General features: G+C 44.2%; 1 protein-coding gene across 3 annotated transcripts in view; it reads right to left on the bottom strand.

Moving 5' to 3' along the window:
- Positions 1 to 18,779, bottom strand: part of LOC133371831 (multidrug resistance-associated protein 1-like) — a 100,660-nt gene that overhangs the window by 52,078 nt on the left and 29,803 nt on the right. For all 3 annotated transcript variants that reach the window (XM_061599679.1, XM_061599677.1, XM_061599678.1), the window contains exons 5-9: positions 18,413 to 18,538; positions 9,833 to 9,894; positions 8,189 to 8,320; positions 6,343 to 6,570; positions 2,008 to 2,185 (exon numbers count right to left, since the gene is read on the bottom strand). In XM_061599679.1, coding sequence (XP_061455663.1) covers positions 2,008 to 2,185; positions 6,343 to 6,570; positions 8,189 to 8,320; positions 9,833 to 9,894; positions 18,413 to 18,538 — 726 coding nt within the window. The remainder of the gene's footprint in view (positions 1 to 2,007; positions 2,186 to 6,342; positions 6,571 to 8,188; positions 8,321 to 9,832; positions 9,895 to 18,412; positions 18,539 to 18,779) is intronic.

The raw sequence follows: 18,779 nt of genomic DNA, 5'->3' as shown, positions 1-18,779 counted from the left end.
AATTAACATAAGCTGCTCCACCCACTTTTGATCCTCACCCTGCCCACCACTAGCATGCGGCCCTCGGAGGATTGCCTAGAAGGGAATGCGGGCCTCACACTGTAAAAGGTTCCCCACCCCTGTTGAAGATGCTGCAGAAACACAAATGGGTGATCTGAAGTGAAGCCAAGCATGGGCTTAAAGAGAAGGACAACAAGCACAGGCGGTTCTCAAATGGAACACTGACTCCTAAAGCTCCAGTCAGGGCAAAATAATTCATCTTTCTCCCTTTAAAAAATAAAGAATTCAATAACTGTCAGCTTTGCTCCAAAAGGTTTGGACAGGTCATAGATATTATTCAGAAACTAACTAACTAGTGAGATGTTAACTAAACAAGCATACACAGCAAACAAATCTACTTTCCTAACTTGGTAACTGGTATAACGACAAGTTTTTGAGGAGGGGCCGTAGCTCAGAGCACCGGAGGTCTCAGGTTCATTCCCTGGCATCTGCAGTTAAAAAGAATCATGAAGCAGGTACTGGAAAAGGCCTTTATAAAAGCCAGGAACCCCGGGGGTGCTACCACAAATCGGGGCAGACGGCACTGTGGACCACCAGCCTGACTTGGTATCTTTCCCGCTCCGAGGCAGTATTTCTACCGTCAATCGGGATCCCTTTCAACACAAACATCAGCTTCACTGTGAAACAGGGAGAAAGGGAGGAAAACACCACTGAGAACACAGGAAGCTGCCGTATACTGAGTCAGACCCATTGGTCCATCCAGCTCACCTAAGTCCTACTCAGAGTAGACCCATGGAAAACTAATGAACCTAAGTGAGCCATGCCCAGTATTTTCAAAGGGTATACTCTGAGTAGGACTAGAACTCAATACCACCCACTTCTAATGCTGACTGACAGTCGTTCTCCAAGTTTCAGACGTGGGACATTCTACACTAACTGAAAGTTAAAATCAACCCGGGTGCAGGATTAGAGTTTATCGCAAGGGACAACGTCTCTGCTGTGTTTTTGGTACTTGCTGAAGACCGTCCTCTTCCAGCAAGCCTTTTAAGTAAATACCTTTATCCCAGCGTGCATCTACACTGGAATTGTTTTTAAGATATTTTTTAAGATACTTTGTTTTTAAGAAGTTTTTAGTTTTTATCATTTCTTGTCTGCCATCCTGGGGTCCTTCTGTAAGGACCGGCGGGATATACATTTAATAAATAATACTGCATTGTAGACACTAATCTACAATGACAGTGACTGTTATGCTAGCCAGTTACTTATTTATTTTTTAAAAAGTGTCCTACACCACCGTATCATAAAATATAAGGGTGTGTACTAATCCCTGCAGTGACAGTTAGGCCAGCTAGTTATTTCTTTTATTAAAAGTGTTTCTATACCACCATATCGTAAAATACCAGGGCATATACAATGTTAAAACATAAAACACCATTTAAAAAATAAAAATGCAGATAATCATTAAGGTGACTGGTTAATCAGAAAAATAAAAATTAAACAACTGCAAAGATCAGTCAGCATAAAAAGGCCCTCAAGAGACACTTTAATGTCAAAAGTGACGATGCCTGTTGAATTCCTGCTGGAAGAGTGTTCCATAGCATGGCACCAGCAACTCTAAATGGCCAGCTTCCAGCTGAGTCCAGTTGGGCCTCTGTAATATGGGGGGCACCTAACAGAGCTCCTCCAGATGATCTCAGCGATTTTGGCTGGGACAGAAGGGCTCATGTGGTCTTCAAGGTATCCTGGGGCCAAGTTGTTCAGGGCTTTGTATATCAACACAAGAACCTTGAACATGGGCAGGGAGTATGTGGGGAGCCAAGTGTAGATATTTTAGCAGAGGTGTCGGCTGTCTGCCCCCATCAACAGTCTAGCTGATGTATTCTGCACCAGCTGGAGCTTCCGGACCAGGCCCAAGGGTAGCGCCACAGACAGCGCATTGCAGCCATCCACTTTTGAGGTTACCAATGCATGGACTTCACTTATGAGATATATTTTGCAGATTGCTACCTTTCGATAGACTGCACCGATCACAGCTGTTTTAAGCCTCATCCCAGTCACAAAACAAATATGGAAGTATTGGTGAATGACCAGAGTCTGCAAACCGGCCGAGACGAAGAGGAGTGCTGTGTACAGGTAGCCCTGCCAATAAGGGGCATTCTTGTCATTCACAAAGTTAATGAGCAATCTGCAAAGAAACAAATCGGGCAAGATTAGAAAGGAAGTCAACACACTTGCCTGGACATGGACACAAATCCCTGATCAGCCACAATGACTGAAGAATCAACTATGGGCAACTCCAGTTCCCAATTGGGCCAAAGAGGGCTCTTGTTGGCAAAAGAGGCTGTAGAACACTCTGGCCATTAAAAAAGGGAGCATATTAAGTAGGGGGCTGGAGGACTTCTATCCAGCTCTTAAAACACTTGTTTTCAAAGTGGCTTGCACAAGAAAGAGACAACAATATTAATGTTCATTAGCCTACGACAGTGACAACACCAACCGGAGACTTCTGAAAACCACCTTGTTCCGAAGAGCCTTTGGGAGGAACTGAAGGTAAGCCTGAAACTGATTCTCTTTCCCCCCACCCTTTAGTTTTACCTGTTTAGTCCCTTTAATATCACTCCCCTATATTTCTCAACTGTATTTTATGTATTTTAATGTTCCTTGTGTTTTTATTGTGCATGATTTTAATTGTGAGCCGCCCTGAGTGCCCTATTGTAGGGTAGAAGGACGGGATAGAAATATTTTAAATAAATAAATAAATAAAATGGCGCTCCCACTCAGCTTATTTATTTATGTTTATGGGATGGCTAAACTCTGTGCGCTTCAGTTCGGGCTGATCAGATTCCAGACCAGCCAAATGTCCATCGGAGCAGAACACCCCAGTGGGAAAAAACGCTCCATCTTCATGGGCCGCGAAAGGGAAGAGGATGAACACACAGCACAAAGGCACATGAAGGAAGTCCACAGACTGAGGGAAAAACCATGAGCAGGACAAGAGGAAAGTCTGGGAAAACACAAAACCTACACAAGGACACACTAAGACAAGTGTAACGCACCAGTTGATTGAGATTAACAAAAGGACCCAACCATCTCCAACCACGGGTTCGTTTGGTGAGAGGGACTTCTCTTCCCCCTGGAGAGGGAGCCAAAGGCTTCAGCGGACCCTGTCTGATCCATCCAGTAGGAGGCGCCACCCCTATGAGGAATGTCACCCACCATCCTCAGGGCAACTTAACAGCAGATCTAGCTAGCTATATATACACATACATATCAGAGAGAGATCTTAACCCAGCCTTTCCCAACCTTTGGGTCCCCAGATGTTGTGAGACTACAATTCCCATCATTCCTGACCATTGCCTGTGCTGGCTAGGGCTGATGGGAGTTGTAGTCCAACAACATCTGGGGACCGAAAGGCTGGGAAAGGCTGTCTTAACCTGACAACGCTAGGAAACAGGCAACCAGCCTGGGGAAACAGTGTCCAACAGCTGGGGAGCTTGGAAAAGTTACTTTTTTGAACTACAACCCCCATCAGCCCAATCCAGTGACCATGCTGGCTGGGGCTGATGGGAGTTGTAGTTCAAAAAAGTAACTTTTCCAAGCTCTGGGAACAACCACCACTAAAGAGGCCCTTTTCGCAGTTGCCAACCACCACATTGGCTTACTACTATTTCAGAGTGTTACAATGACTCAGTCAAGAAGGTTTAAGGTGGGGAAAGAGAGGCAGGCCTAAGTTAGACTTGAGAGAGAGAAACTTCCAAGCATGCCATACGTTACAGAGATGGGTTTATTTATTTCTTTAGAATCCTTACCCTCCCTTCACCATAAGGTTCTAGGGCAGGTGACAACAATATAAAAATGAAAACAATTTCAGTTTGCATGTATGGTGTGGGCTTGCCAGTGTGATTTCTGCTTCTCTTTCCCAAAAAAATTCCTGAATCGCTTTGTACCATAACCACAGAAGAGTGATTGCTTAGCAAAATCTCCACAAGTCAGTGGTTGCAAAATGTTCTGCCTCCAGAAAACCAGCTTTCCAAATGGATCCGTTTGCCGCACGTTCTCTACCTAAGACTCCAAGGTGTGTTCTACCAGAGAAGGACCACAATTCAATGCAAAAGCTTTGCATTCAGAAGGGTCAAACCCAGACACCTCCAGCTAAAAATATCAGGTAGCCGTCAACATGAAAGGTTATCCCTCTCCGCCCATGATTCTGGACAGCTGCCACTCATCCCAGGAGTCAATAATCAACTAGGTCAGTGTTCTTCAACCTTGGGTCCCTAGATGTCGATGGACTACAACTCCCATCATCCCTGACCATTGATCATGCTGTCTGGAGATGATGGGAATTGTAGTCTGGCAACCTGTGGGAACGTGAATTAGATGAACAAACTTTCTGACTTTCATATGGCACATAGTCCATTTACATGGATCCCTAAGCTTATGAGATTTCAGTCACCGTCTTACGTGAACAAAGAGTTCAGGCTCATGCACAACCAATACTGCCCTGCAAGGTAAGGTCACAAGTGGGTTAGCAAGCCACCTCCAGGGAAGCTCATCTGCCATTATGGACCTTCTCACCAAGGAACGCTTGATAAGCTCCAAGCAACTGCAAGGTTGCCCTCCCAAAACAGTGAAAACCACTGTCAAAAGTGGAAAAATAGAAATATCAAATACACTCCTGTACAGCAGCTTGCTGAAGCATGCCAGAATTGCAAGGGAGAGCAGCAGATCTTAAGATTCTGGTCATCACTCTCAGCTTACTCATTTTATTTCAGCCAGAACTAAAAATGCAAACACAAAGCCAACCTCTTCACCTGTATCTCCACTGACTTTCGCAGTCATGAAGCAGTAAGAGTCCATTACAATGAGGTTGTGTGAACCAGTACAATAATGAAGTATCACTAGGTTCCCTCCCCAACACTCATCATTTGCTGTGAATTCCTAAGGTTTACGTTAGGTGTTGTACCAAAGCTTTAAGATAAAACAGTTCCCTACTTGCGATTCATCCTTTTCGACTATGTCTCTCTTATTTACATGTCATTGCAAGGGGAGGGGGGGTTAGGGTAGGAGGGTGTCCTTTGGTGTGTTTTTTAGGATAACCCATGTCTTTTAAGATACACGGTTTTGTATATGAGTATACTTTTATTGATTTCTTTTCTTTTGGTATGGTACTGAAATGTTCTCTACCATCTTATGCCATACTATTGGTTTTATAATTTATAAAACAAATAAAACATGCAATGGCCCCAGAGCTCACCAACTTTGGATCCTTTTAATCAATCTAGTTACACTGGATTCTCACCACTTAATGTCATCATCATCGTTAAATGTGCTACCCACCCTTCACCAGTAGGTCCCAGGATGGGTTACAACAGTTTAAAATTCAACGTTAAAAACAATTAAAACAGATTACAATCACAGGAATAGGATGGCTCCTGAAAACAGACACCTCAAGTGCCAAAGGCCAGGGTAAAGAGGTGCATCTGCAGCATTCGCTGAAAACTGTTCAGTGAAGACACCAGACGCACCTCTGCAGGCAGGAAATTCCACAGCTTAGGGGCTGCCAGAGAAGGCCCTCACCTGGGCCACTATCCCCCAACCTCTGAGGGCAGCGGAACTATCAAGAGGGCCCCCTCTGCTGATCTTAACACCTGACAGGGTCTGTAGGGAGGGAGACAGTCTCTCAGACACATGCAGTGGAGGCTAGTCCATTATGGCAAGTGAGGCACTGCTCCATCAACCTTCGTCTGCTCTCACCCAGTCTGCCTTCTTACTCACAACCAGTGTGGGGGTGGTAGTACTACCTGTCAGCTTCCTCTTCATTAGTTTCAGTGTTGCCTTTGTGGAACTGAGCAGGGAGGCAAAAAGGGACAAACCAGAATTAGCTGGATTGGCCTCCAATTGGCTTGGGCTTTGCCTACTGTTCGGGTTGCCTGCATTCCACCTCACTGGTCTCAGTAGGCATCAGCCACCACTGGATATATGAACTGTTCAATCTTAAAAGTGCCTGAAAAGGGCTGTCACTAAACAACCAATTCCTAGTCAGGTCCTGTTTAGACAGTGTGTTATAATGCTTTGTTTTTGGGGCTACGAGATTGGAAGACCCCCAGATCGGTGCACTTCTATAGCCAGTGAATGGTCTGGGAACATCTGGATCTGCTCAGTGTGCAAGTAGGAAACCAGTTCAAGACCCAAGGAAGCCACTCCCTGCTCTCTACAGGAAACAGCAGGGATCAGAATGTAATCAAGCATCCACAACCATTCACGAAAGAGAGTTTGCTGTCAGCAACTACCCAATCTCTCATATGCTTCACAGCGATGGGAGGCAGAGAGCGCTACACTTACTTTAAGATTTCCGGTCCTGTAAACATCATAAGATCATGAAAGGCCTTAAACAGGAAGCTCATGAGGAAGTATGGCCCAAAGGTCTTGTATAACACCTTAGAAAGGGATGGCTCCTTGTCTCTTTGAGAAGGTTTGATAATCAGGGCTTCAGCTTCTTCTGTCACATCCCCATTTGAGCTGCTCGATTTTGTTGCTTTCTTGGGAGAGTACATCATCGGCATTGGAAGCCTATGAAAACAGAAGCAGTGAGAGATCCTACATCTTACAATCCTCCCTTTTGGAGTTTATGATATGGTCATAATTCCTGTAGTATTTCTGCTCAAATACTTGTTTCATTTTGTTCTTTTATTTTACATACAGTAGGGTCCCACTTATATGGCGGGTTACATTCCAGACCCCTGCTGAAAAGCAAAACCCGCTGCAAAGTGGGACATAGCACACGATCAGCTGTACAGTACAGCTGATCGTATGTTACAGCTGATCACTGTCAGCTGCAGCGTGGGGAGCTCCAGCCACCGTGCTCCAGCTGACAGCACTTGGCCTCTGAAGCTCCCCGCGCTTCAGCTGTAGCCCGTGATCAGCTGTAGCGCGGGGAGCTTCAGGGGCCAAGCGCTGTTAGCTGGAGTGCGGCGGCTGGAGCTCCCTGCGCTACAGCTGATCGCCCCGCTGGCACTGTATTAGCGGAACGCCAAAAAGCGGGGCCCTACTGTACTTGGATAATACCTTTTATGCTGTCTTTGAATGCTTCCTATGCTGGTCATTAACCATAATAAAAAAAGATTGAGATTCACTTTACGTTCATTCGCGCACTACATTTTCACCAACTTACATATATGCCCTTTTCAAACTTCTTTACACACATATAATCATGTTTGGTGTAAACTGGAGGTAGCTGGACTACAGCTCCCATCATCCCTGAACACTGACCAGGAGCTGAACAATATCTGGTGGTAAGTTTCCTACCCATGGTGTAAGTGGCAGATCAGGAGTATATTTCTTCCCGACCATTAGCTGTGGGGGACCATGGGGGGAAGGGGGGATGAGAGGAGGGTGGCCAGATGCAAAAGAAGCTGGGGTGCCTGCATCTTCAACAGCTGTGTAGAAAAAAGAATTTCAGCAGGTGTATCTTGCATGACAAGCTAGACTTGCTGAAATATCCCCTCCTACACAACTATTAAATGCACAGGCACCTTAGCCTCTTTTGCATCTGGCCACTTTAACTAAGAGGGAAATGGACTTTGATGTTATGCAAAAATGTGCAACTGCAGCTGCAGGAAGATCAAAGCAGAGATGGAGAATATCTCAGCAGAGAAGCAGACCCATGCTGCTTCCAAACAGGCAAAAAGTTGTTAGAATGCAATTCTACATTCGTTTTAGAATTGCATGCATGCAACTTTCAAGATGAAACTGCGGTCTGAAGCTTGAGACTTTAAATGGCTGTTAGGCTGGATTTGCAATTCAGCTGTGCATTGACCTTATTTGCATTCTTCTTCTGGAAATACCAAGTTCTTTCTGACTTTTACACAGCCAGGGCAGAAACAGTGTTGGAGTGCTTTTTAAAAAACCACAAACTTTGTTTTTTAAAAGTCTGTGGAGAAAACGTAAGTGGGGTTACCAAGAATTACATATACACCTCTGTTCTATGCAAACATCCCTAACCAGCACAAGGGATGATTGTCTAGCAACATCTGGAGGCAACCCCTCACGGATTATCAGTATCTTAATATTGATAATGCATGTAAACATCTGGTTGGCCACTGTAGGAGCAGAATGCTGGATTAGATGATCCACTGGCCTGATCCAGCAGGGCTCTCCTAACGCTCTTCTGTTAACAAGAAACACTTACTTCTTTGCCTTCGCATACTCCTTTGCCCAGTTCCGGACCAAACCTGGCACCACTTCTTCTGACATATCCTCTTTGTTTAATGACCACAAATCTTTTGCTTCCAATGGCTTTCGATACCCTTGAACCATCAACCTGCATGAGAAGAGGAATGACCTTCAGCTGATTGAATAATAAGGCACTTTGACATCTCAGAAGGATAAGGCTGCTGCCAAAACTCCACCAGGAACTGTTTACATATTGGCAAAACGCACCAGTTATTTAAAAACAGTGCACAGTAATGCACAGAAATTAGACGGGCTAACTAAAAATTAAGGAAACAGCTGCAATTTCTCCTCTAGCAATTGGAAGAGCAATTAGTATCTCTATTTTATAGTGTAACGCAGCATCTCTCTTTAGAGTGAAATGGCCTTGTCCCAAAAGAGCCTTCCTTTCCTCTCCGTGCACCTGCAAAGGCTTGGCTCAGGCTCCCTTCTGTCCTTGCAGCAAGTTCTGCTTGGCCACCAATCCAGCCTTTTTTGTTGGTGGTGTCTATTTCACAAAAACAAAACAAAAAACCCGACAGATCTCTTTGCAGTCTGCCTTCCCTTGTGTAATTTGTTATTTATTTACCAAGAGTTTAACTGCTTTTACATGGCTACTGCTGTTTTACAGGATTCTATTTATATCAAATTATATTCCATTGAAGCTGCTGCTCCTGCTGCTTTTAAGTATTTCTTCTCATATTGCAATTATAATTTTTATCTTGCAAATTGCCTCAGGCAGTGTTCAGTGGCAAAACAACTTAACAAAAACCTGTAAGTAAATAAACAGAGTATTTACATAGCAAAAACATGGAACTAATAAAGCATACATTTAACCATGAAATACAGTAGATCGCCCAGCTCATATGAAATACAAACTTAGATGAGGGATAGGGAACCTATGGTTCTCTAGATCTTGCTGGGGGTGGTGGTTGTGTGCGTTCTATTGCATTTTTATAACCCACCTTTCCTCCAAAGAGCTCAACATGGTGTACATGGTTCTCTTCCCTCTCCATTTCATCCTCACAACAACCCTGTTAGGTAGGATAGGCTAAGGACAACGACTGGCACAAGGTCACTCGGCAAGTTTCATGTCTGAGTAAAGTTTTGAACTCTGGTCTCCCAGGACCTAGTCCAACACTCTGACTAGTGCACACTGGCTTTTGTACTGTTGTACTACAAATCCCATCATCCCTGATCATTGGCTATGATGGCAGAGGCTGATGGTAGTTGGGAGTCCAGCAACATCCCCTCCCTGCCATAGATAGATAAGATAGATACATAGATAAGGAAGGAAGGAAGGAAGGAAGGAAGGAAGGAAGGAAGGAAGGAAGGAAGGAAGGAAGGAAACCAGCCAGCCGTTTTTGAGAATGTCAACACTTCTTCCATACCTCTCAATTATGCTATTATACATACACTCATCTGTTTATTTCATTGGGACTTCTCAGATGTATGAAACAATTTGTTTTCCCTTTCTCTCTAAGGAGTCCACTGCCCCATATGACTTATATGTCCCACTGCCAAAGACAAGAGAGCCTCAAGCAAACCTAAAAAAAAAAAATCAGACCTAGGAAATGTTGGTTGGCAGAGTTCTACATGATCATGATGCGATTTGTTCTCTTACCCAGTGATCCACCAGAAAGTGATCTTGGACAGAAAAGTAGCACTGGATTCCGGGCAAGGATTCTAAAAGGTGGAAAGATTCAACATGTTATGAATGAAAGCAGCCCCACACCCAAAGGCTTTTTTATCCCAACAAAGCTTGCCACACCCAGCAATCTTAAAATTCCTGATCTCCTTTTCCAATTTTTTGTCATATTATATACACTAACTTGCGTACACACATGAAAATATGGTTCTAAATGTCAATTAGTGGATCGAATCAGGGCCCAGTGTTTTTCTCCCTAATTCATCAGGTTGCTGCTGAACAAATAGAACCAGGTAGGAGAATCCAATGAAGGTTGATGCACAGTCTAGAATTTGGCAGTATATGTATGGCCCTCGATTGGATCCACTAATTTAGAACCTTATTATCAACACACACACACACACACACACACACACACACACTCTAAGGACTCCCAGTTAACAGTGAATTCGGCTCAACAATGAATGCCAAATTAAAACTAAGCATGACCTTACAAAACCACAGCAGGCATCTGTACAGTTATGTGTGAGAAACATTTTCAAATGCAGCTCTCAGAAATATAACGCAGCAATTTGGAAGAGAAGTACCAGATGGGGAAAAGGTGAAGTGTATAATGCCAAAACCAACATTGCCACTACCCACTAACTCTCAGCTGCAAGGGTTTTCGCCTGCAATGAGAACCCAAGTTTTAAACAAAACAATGAAGGACACAGGAAGCTGCTTCATACCAAGTCAGATCATTGGTCCATCTACTTCAATATTATCTACGCCAGGGGGGTCCCAAGCTGTGGCCCACGGACCACCAGCAGTCTGCGAGAGTCATTCAGGTGGCCTGTGGATTTGTGTTTGAAGATGGGAGATGGCACATTCATCGCACTGAATATTCACATTTATTTTTAATTGTATTTTTATTGCCTCTTTCATTTCTTACGCTGTATCTTAGTAGTAGTAGTTTATTTGCGGTCAAGGACCCAAAAATTAAAACAGAATAAAAGAAATTGACATATGATACAGAACAAAAGCAAGATTCATGATACAAGCATTAGAAAGAGGCACGTATTGATTGGGCAGCAGATACGAATTTTGATGCTTGTATGGTGATATCTTTGTCAGAGCCTGTGAGGAGCAGAGCAATCATATCTTCGGGGGAAAAGCTTTTAAATTTCTGGTTCGACAAGATAGGGTTAAGGAATTTAGTTCGGATTTGTGAATAAAGGGGGCAATCCAAAATGGAATGGGAAAGGGTTTCGATCTGTTCATGACCGCAAGGGCATACACGATGCTCATAAGGGGTTCGTCGGAATCTCCCTTCCATTATTGCTGAGTTTAAGGCGTTGAATCTGGCTTTTGTAAAAGCTGAACGTAATTTGGGAAAAGTAAGAAAATATAAATAGGGGGCGAGTTTACCAGATGCAAAAGATAAATTTAGGGACAATGGGGAGCATGTTTTGGATGCATTAGAGATTGAGTTTTGGTAATCAATATCTATAAGCCGAGAACAGATCTGTGAGAGTGCATCATTTTGAGATTGGGAGGCCAGATAGTCTTTGGAGAGGCCAATTTTCAGCAGTTTGGCTTCTATATTTGTGAGCCAAGAAGAGGGATAGGTGTCGTTCCAGAATGGGGCTAGAAGGCCTTGGGGAAGGTTAAATGAAATTTTTGCCCCAAAATTGAAAGTCATGATCCATGCTCGGCAGTCCAAAGAGGTCAGCCCGCATTCTAGTCTTAATGCCGCTGAGGGAACACATCGGGGCACAGCTAAAAGGCTGCGAAGGAAACTGGAAAGTGTGGTTTCAACAGATGGACCTAGGGAGTGAATCCAAATGGGGGCGCCGTATAAAAGTTGGGGAATAATCTTATATGTGAATAGTTTAATAAGGGCTGGGACAACACTGTATCTTATTATAAAACAATTTGAAATCTATAGAATTACAATTGCTACAATAGGCAGAAAAATCGTTAAGCGGTCCACCAAAACCCTCAGCAATTTTCAAGTAGTCTGTGGTGGTGGTGGGGAGTTTGGGAACCACTGATCTACACTGACAGGCAGCAGCTATCCAGGATTTCAGACAGGAGCCTTTATCTGGAGATGCCAAGGATCGAACTTGGGACCTTCTACATGCAAAGCAGGTGTTCTACCACTGGAAGCCACACAGCCCTTTGCCAAATTTCTCCTGCCATAAGCTGAAAAATATTCTGGTCAAATGATGTTAGTGCTGATGGGCTCCAAAAACACCCTTGCATACAGATAGAGATATGCAAGAAAGCCAGCGTAACTGTTGGCAGTATCAGTGGGGAGCAACAAGCATTTTGAGAGGGCTATTCCCTTGGACTGCAAGACATTTCAAGCCCTCACTCCCAGCAGCTTCGAACAGCAATCAGGCAGTAATAATGTGACTCATGCACTGTTCATGTTCTCTTTCTCACACTTAGAAACGCGCACCCAAACTCGAAAACATTCAGAGTCTGAATCCCTCCCAGCATATTAAATGTCAAAACTATTATACAACATGCAGTTGGGGTTACAAAAAGGGCAGTCTCCGGGGTGGTGAGACACAATTCAGTCCCTCACTTCCATCCCAGCTCAACACCAAACTGCAAAAGGGAAAGGCAGCAGCCAACTTCAACAAACAGGCGACTGCCAAGAAGCAATGCCCTTGCTGCCAACCCAGCCTGTGCTTCCTTCTTGGAATGGTGGGTGTGATGCCCACAACAGCATCGATCAAGTTCATGTGCTCTAGATAAGAGCATGCTGCAATCTTAATACTCTTTATTGTGCAAATCTGTTTACTTAGGCCAGCCTTGGCCTACCTCTAGAGGTGCCCTCTAGAGATTTTGGACTGAAACCTCCATCAATCCCAGCCAGCAGAGGCACCAGCCCACCTTGCCTGGCATCAAAGCCAAAACAAATTAACGTCAGCCAGTCAGCTCTGTCCAATACCATCAATGGGACTGGGAAATCTGTAAGGGCAAGGAAGGTTAAGGAGAGACAGACTTATAGAAGCGGCTCCTGCCTGGGAGGAATTGACCCCAATTAGTGCAAGGCAGTACAGTAGAGAATTTCTGCTTCAGACAAGGGAGGCCAAACTAGACAGAAACAAGACAGAAGGCATGTAGGTCCTGGGAGGTGAGGAAAAGAAAGGGTCCAAACCTTTCCTGGGGTTGCAGCCAACTAACTTTTACTCAGAGCAAACAGAGACAGAGTAGGCATAGTCATGTTTATTAATTTCAATGGGTCTACTCTGAGCGGATTAACATTTGGCCCCAGGCATGCCTCCCTGGGGAAAGCATTCCACAAGTGGAATAATGTTATTTGTTATCTAATTTTGAGAATTGTATTTTATTGAGGTATTATGTTCTATTGATGTATTGTTATGTTCATTTTCTTTTGTAAGCCGCCTTGAGGGCCTTTTGGCCAGAAGGCGGGGTATAAATTTAATAAATAAAATAATAAATAATAAGTGGGGAGCCACCACTGAGAAGGCCTGTTCGTGTGTTGCCACCCTCCCTGCCTCCCTTGGAGGGGGCACACTGAAAAGGCCCTCAGAGGAAGAACGCAGGCTCGGAGTCAGTTTATGTGGGGTGAGGCGGTCTTTGAGGTACTGGGGCCAGCAATGAGGAACCTTTGGCTTGTGGCCTATATTAGGCCAGCCAAGGCCTCCCCAATTGGCTCACGAGGCTATTTTGGCCAAGCCACTGCTACCAGCTCTGCACCTAATGTCTCATGTTGTCAGCTGTTGGGCAGGTAAAGGCAAGGCTTGGATAAAAGGAGCTTTACAAGAACTGTCAATCAGCTGATCAGCAGGGCCTGCAAACTCCCTTGTGTAGCACTGACAATCAACTGATTGTTACTGCTTGGGAAGTGCTGCACACCCTTTTCTGCTCGTGCAGTTTGAAATCAAACCGCATGGGCAAACGAAGGTCCCCTGATGTCGTCATGACATCAGGTGATTGACAGGTGGGCAAGGTAAACTTGGTCTGCTGGAGTGTGTAGAGAGAAGGAACTGGCCTCCGGGTCCAATCCCATTCCCCATCCCTGCTTTAACTGACTACACTGAATAGATCAATCAATGGCAAATGCTTTTAAAAATTAACTAAAAACCTAACCCTGATTAACTGGCTAACACTTTATTTTTAAAATTTAAGAGCTTACAAAAACTACAGCTGGGAGGCACCATCTTAGGAGAGGTACGTCCCCCAACATACTCTCACACCAACACGATACCTACTGTGACATAAACATGCATCCCAACCTTAACATATAAGGAAGCATGCTCTTCCCACCCACCTCAAAACTGTTGTAGTCACATTCAGATGTATGCAGATTGAACAGATTAAAATTTAGTTTCTTTAATCTGCTTTCTCTGATTTGAGTGACACCTCTAGTTCATACCATTCCAGAGTGGCTCAAAAAATTGACATATATGGCTAACTAAAGAGACATTGCTGGGGGGGGGCTTGCCTTTTCCTCCACAGGATGATTTCCCTCACCCCAAGTTCTCTTTGGTCACCAGGGTGGGACATCCTGCCTGCCCCCACCCCCCAGTCCCTTGGCTTCACTTGGCCTGCCGTCATCACCAATACCACTTGCAGGAATGTGAGCTGGGAGAGGACTGGTTTTCCCACACCAAGCAATGCATGAGTGAAAACTCACTAGTCCTGCCCAGCAAGACAAAATATTCCGAAGTTATTGCTCCAAGCTGAAAACAGGAAGCCTCTGTACTCATTTTCCACCAAAAAGTTCAGAGGGTCCCCAGACCTTATGAAACATCTACTGGAGCTCAAACTGCCCCATTAATCACTGGCCTCCAGGGGCAGCTGCTGCTCTGTCATGTTTATTTATGGTAGGGCTTGAGGAGCCACAAACCACACCAACGTAAAAATGCTCATGCTGGTCTCCTCCCTCTGATTAAGCAAAAAAAGAAGTAGCTAAAAAAAAAAAAGCCAGACACTCTTGCTCACAGTAAAAGGGCAACTCTCAGCCAGTTTAAGCCAGGCACACATGTCATGTTTTCATTTAAAATGGGGGGGGGGATGACAACAAGAGCAAGTACCACCCACGCTACCAAGATTATATTTTTTAAACAACTGCCATGGAGGCCAGTGTAAGGATTTCCCCAATTTCTCTCCACACTCTAGAGCAGCCTTTCCCAACCAGTGTGCCTCCAGATGTTGTTGGACCACAACTCCCATCTTCCCTGACCATTGGCAATGCTGGCTGAGGCTGGTGGGAGTTGTGGTCCAACAACATCTGGAGGCACGCTGGTTGGGAAAGGCTGCTCTGGAGTTTCTCCTTTGGCATAGCTAAAATGCCACCATGTTACAAACTGGCACAACCACCCTTCGGTTATAGAAAGAATATTATGAAATATACAGGCCAAGTATTTCCAGCATTATCACATTCCTTCATGTGCTTAAGTTTTCCATGCTAGCACACCCTAGACACACTTTCAACAGATACCTGCACGGAAACCCCTCCAAATTAACAGAACAACTATTGGTGCAAGTGCCAATATGGCATAAAAGCAACGATTCCCAATACTGGTTCGGGGGGACAAAACAGATAGGTGTGGAATGGGGAGGGGAGTTTGAGCTATTCAGCTGTAAACTACACCAGCGTGTTGCTAACACTCAAAATCAAAGCTACTTGCAAGAGCCCAAGAGAAGAATCTTATCTGCCCCAATGACTGAAGGAGGTGAGAAAAGTCAGGTTGGAGACAAACATTTATGCTGGCAAACCTCAGTAGCAACAGGAGACTGAACACCATGAAGGGCTTGGATCACTCTTTCTAACTATTTGCATTCCTATTAGGAAGAAATGCCTGCCTTAAAACGAGTCAATTCATGGCAAAACGTTTGTTGTACACAAAAAGGTCCAAACGTCAAGCTCAAAGCAAATTCTTATCAGACAACACTTCTGCCTTGGATTACTTTATTGTTCATTCAGATTCTTCCTTAACACATATTAACTCAAACAATATTACCCCAAATAGGCAGCAGCAAGTGTCATCATCTGTTCAGTTTTGCAGATAGCTTTCTGCTCATACGGAACTGAAGCTGGTCCATAGTAGGGGCAGGATTTAAACTCGGGCCTTTCATACTGAAGACTGATTCCTGTTCTAATCTTAAAGTCATATTTAGTTTTTTAAGCAGAATAACTTGTTTTCTGTTTACCTCCTAAGAGTATCGTTTGTTACTGTTTCCATTTAGGAAACATGCTCTACCAGGAGCTTTACTAGGACAAAGTCTACCCTAACAATCTATACCCATTACTGGGTTGTTCACGTACAGCATCAAACCATGGTTGAACATCACAAAAATTATCCCCAAGGAATCTTGGGCACACACATTCCCTCTCCCCTTTGCAACCTGTGATTAGTAAATTCTCAATCCATGTTTAGGGCCAAACCCTAGTTTACCCATTTGAATTAACCAATGAAGTATAGTTTGTATTACAACCATGACTGGAAGTCACTGATCGCTGGCCTGGTTTGGACAGTCATTCCAAGGCACTCTGTTTAATTTCCTAGTTTGTTAATCAACATTGCACTGCCTTCAAGTCGATCCCGACTTATGGCGACCCCAAGATTAGCGTTTTCATGGTAAGCGGTATTCAGAGGGGGTTTCCCATTGCCTCCCTCTGAGGCTAGTCCTCCCCAGCTGGCTAGGGCCTGCTCAGCTTGCCACAGCTACACAAGCCAGCCCCTTCCTTGGCCGCAACTGCCAGCTGGGGGGCCACTGGTCTCCTTGGGACTATGCAGCTTGACCACGGCTGCACAGGTAGCAGGGCACATAACCCTTGAGCCACTCCCTGTGGGGGTGATCTTTAGCTGGCCCCTGACACCCAGGAGACACGAGCGGCGATTTGAACTCACAGACTCTGGACTCCCAGCCAGACTCTCCTCCCCACTGTGCTATACCTGCATAAGCTCCATTGAAACAAATGAGACCTCCAAAAGAGTAACTCTGCTCTTCTCTCCCCAACGCACAATTGTCACCGCATGGGGTGCAGTTTGCCATCACAGGCTCTCCTCCCCACTGTGCTACACCAGCCTTTAATCAACAATACACCAGAGTTTTTCAAACATTAATGGGGAACTCTAGTTTAATTTAAGGCAGGATCTTTTGTGTGAAGCTAGCATGGCACAGAAGGGAGCAGAGGAATGTCAAGTGAGAAGCACTTGACCCTGCTTGTTCCCGGCTTCATAAAGCCTAGAATGACAACCTGGGTTGGGCTGCCGTGTGTAAAAAGGAGAGAGTGCATGAGCCAAAAGCTCATTCTCGAGTGTCTGCATGTCCTCACTGGCCATAGCTCTGTGGCTGAACATCTGCTTTGCATACAGAAGATCCCAAATGCGATGCCCAGAATCAGAGCTTGGAAAAGTTACTTTTTTGGACTACAACTCCCATCAGCCTGCTCCAGTGGCCATGCTGGCTGGGGCTGATGGGAGTTGTAGTTTTAAAAAGTAACTTTTCCAAGCTCTGCCCAGAATCAGCAGGTAGGGCTAGGAAAGATCTTTGCCTGAAACCATGGAGAGCACCTGCCAATCAGCGTAGACAATACTCTGCTAGATGGGTGAATAGTAGTCACAGAATCATAGAATAGTAAAGTTGGAAGGGGCCTATAAGGCCATCGAGTCTAACCCCCTGCGCAATGCAGGAATCCAAATCAAAGCATTCCCGACAGACGGCTGTCAATAATAGACAATGCGTGCTAGCTGAATGACTCGGTATAACGTAGCTTCCTCCATTCCTATTTTTCCAGTTTTATTCCACTGTTCAGTCCCAGTAGGAACTCCCAAATCAGCTTATCCATTCACTACCATAAGCACTGTGGTCAAGCTGAGCACATACGTAAGCCGCCAGAGACCATGTAAGTCCACAAGCTACATCACCCTCTAAAAATAACAACACTCAACTATGAACTTACTCAGGAGCTAAATCACAACTGTCAAGACAGGGTAATGGTGCTAATCCCACAAACCAAAGAGAAGATCGTGTACACAAACAAGATACCAGCAATGACCCCAGTTTATGAATCTGATTTTTGAACACCCATTTAAATCCAGACAGAAAAAAGGTTCCACACTGCAATATGTATAGGAACAGAAAAATAGGAACAAAATGAACTTTAAAAAGACTTTCCTCTTCTCCCAGGAATTTTAGCATGTGTTTTTAAATTGTTTTTGTATTGTTTTGAATTTTAAAATTGTGTTTTAAATTGTTTTTAAAATATGTTTTTAAATTGTATATTTGTTTTAATGTTTTTGATTGCTGTAGACCGCCCAGAGAGCTTCGGCTATGGGGCGGTATACAAGTGCAATAAATAAATAAATAAATAAATAAATTAAAAATTAAAAAACCCACCACCAACAGTTCAGCCAATAAACTTATTGATTTCCGGAAACTTTTAAGAAGAGCGTTCAAAAATTCTTATGTTAAGAATTTGCTTACATATGGTCTCAAACAAAATTATTAGGTGCAATTTACTTAAGCAAACACTACAAATCCTCAAGCACCACTCAGAGAGCCACCTTCGATGGCAAAATTACTTACAGGGACGTGAATTGTTTCAGAAAACAAAGGTGGCCGTTCAGAGAAACAGGACAGTATAAGCTGGATTAGCACCAAAGTGTAATAGATGTAGAAGGTAATATAGCGGAATACATCAACTCCAGAATCCTAGGGAAAAAATGGATGCTGTGGTTAGTGGACTGATAAGAAATCTATAAAACTGTGTACAGAAAGGAAATGGATAAAACTCTCTCATTAATACTTGGGACCACACAATGACTTTGATTGGCAGGAGATTCAAGGCAGGCAAAAGGACGGCCATCTTCACACAGTGTGCAGTTAATTTATGAAACATGCTGCACCACAAAAACGAGGTAATGGCCACTATTTTAGATAGCTTTAACAGGAA

Source organism: Rhineura floridana, chromosome 17 (genome assembly GCF_030035675.1).
Source record: "Rhineura floridana isolate rRhiFlo1 chromosome 17, rRhiFlo1.hap2, whole genome shotgun sequence".
In the NCBI taxonomy this organism is placed as follows: Eukaryota; Metazoa; Chordata; class Lepidosauria; order Squamata; family Rhineuridae; genus Rhineura; species Rhineura floridana.
The sequence above is the reverse complement of the archived record's forward strand: the minus strand, read 5'-3'. Positions and strand labels throughout refer to the sequence as shown.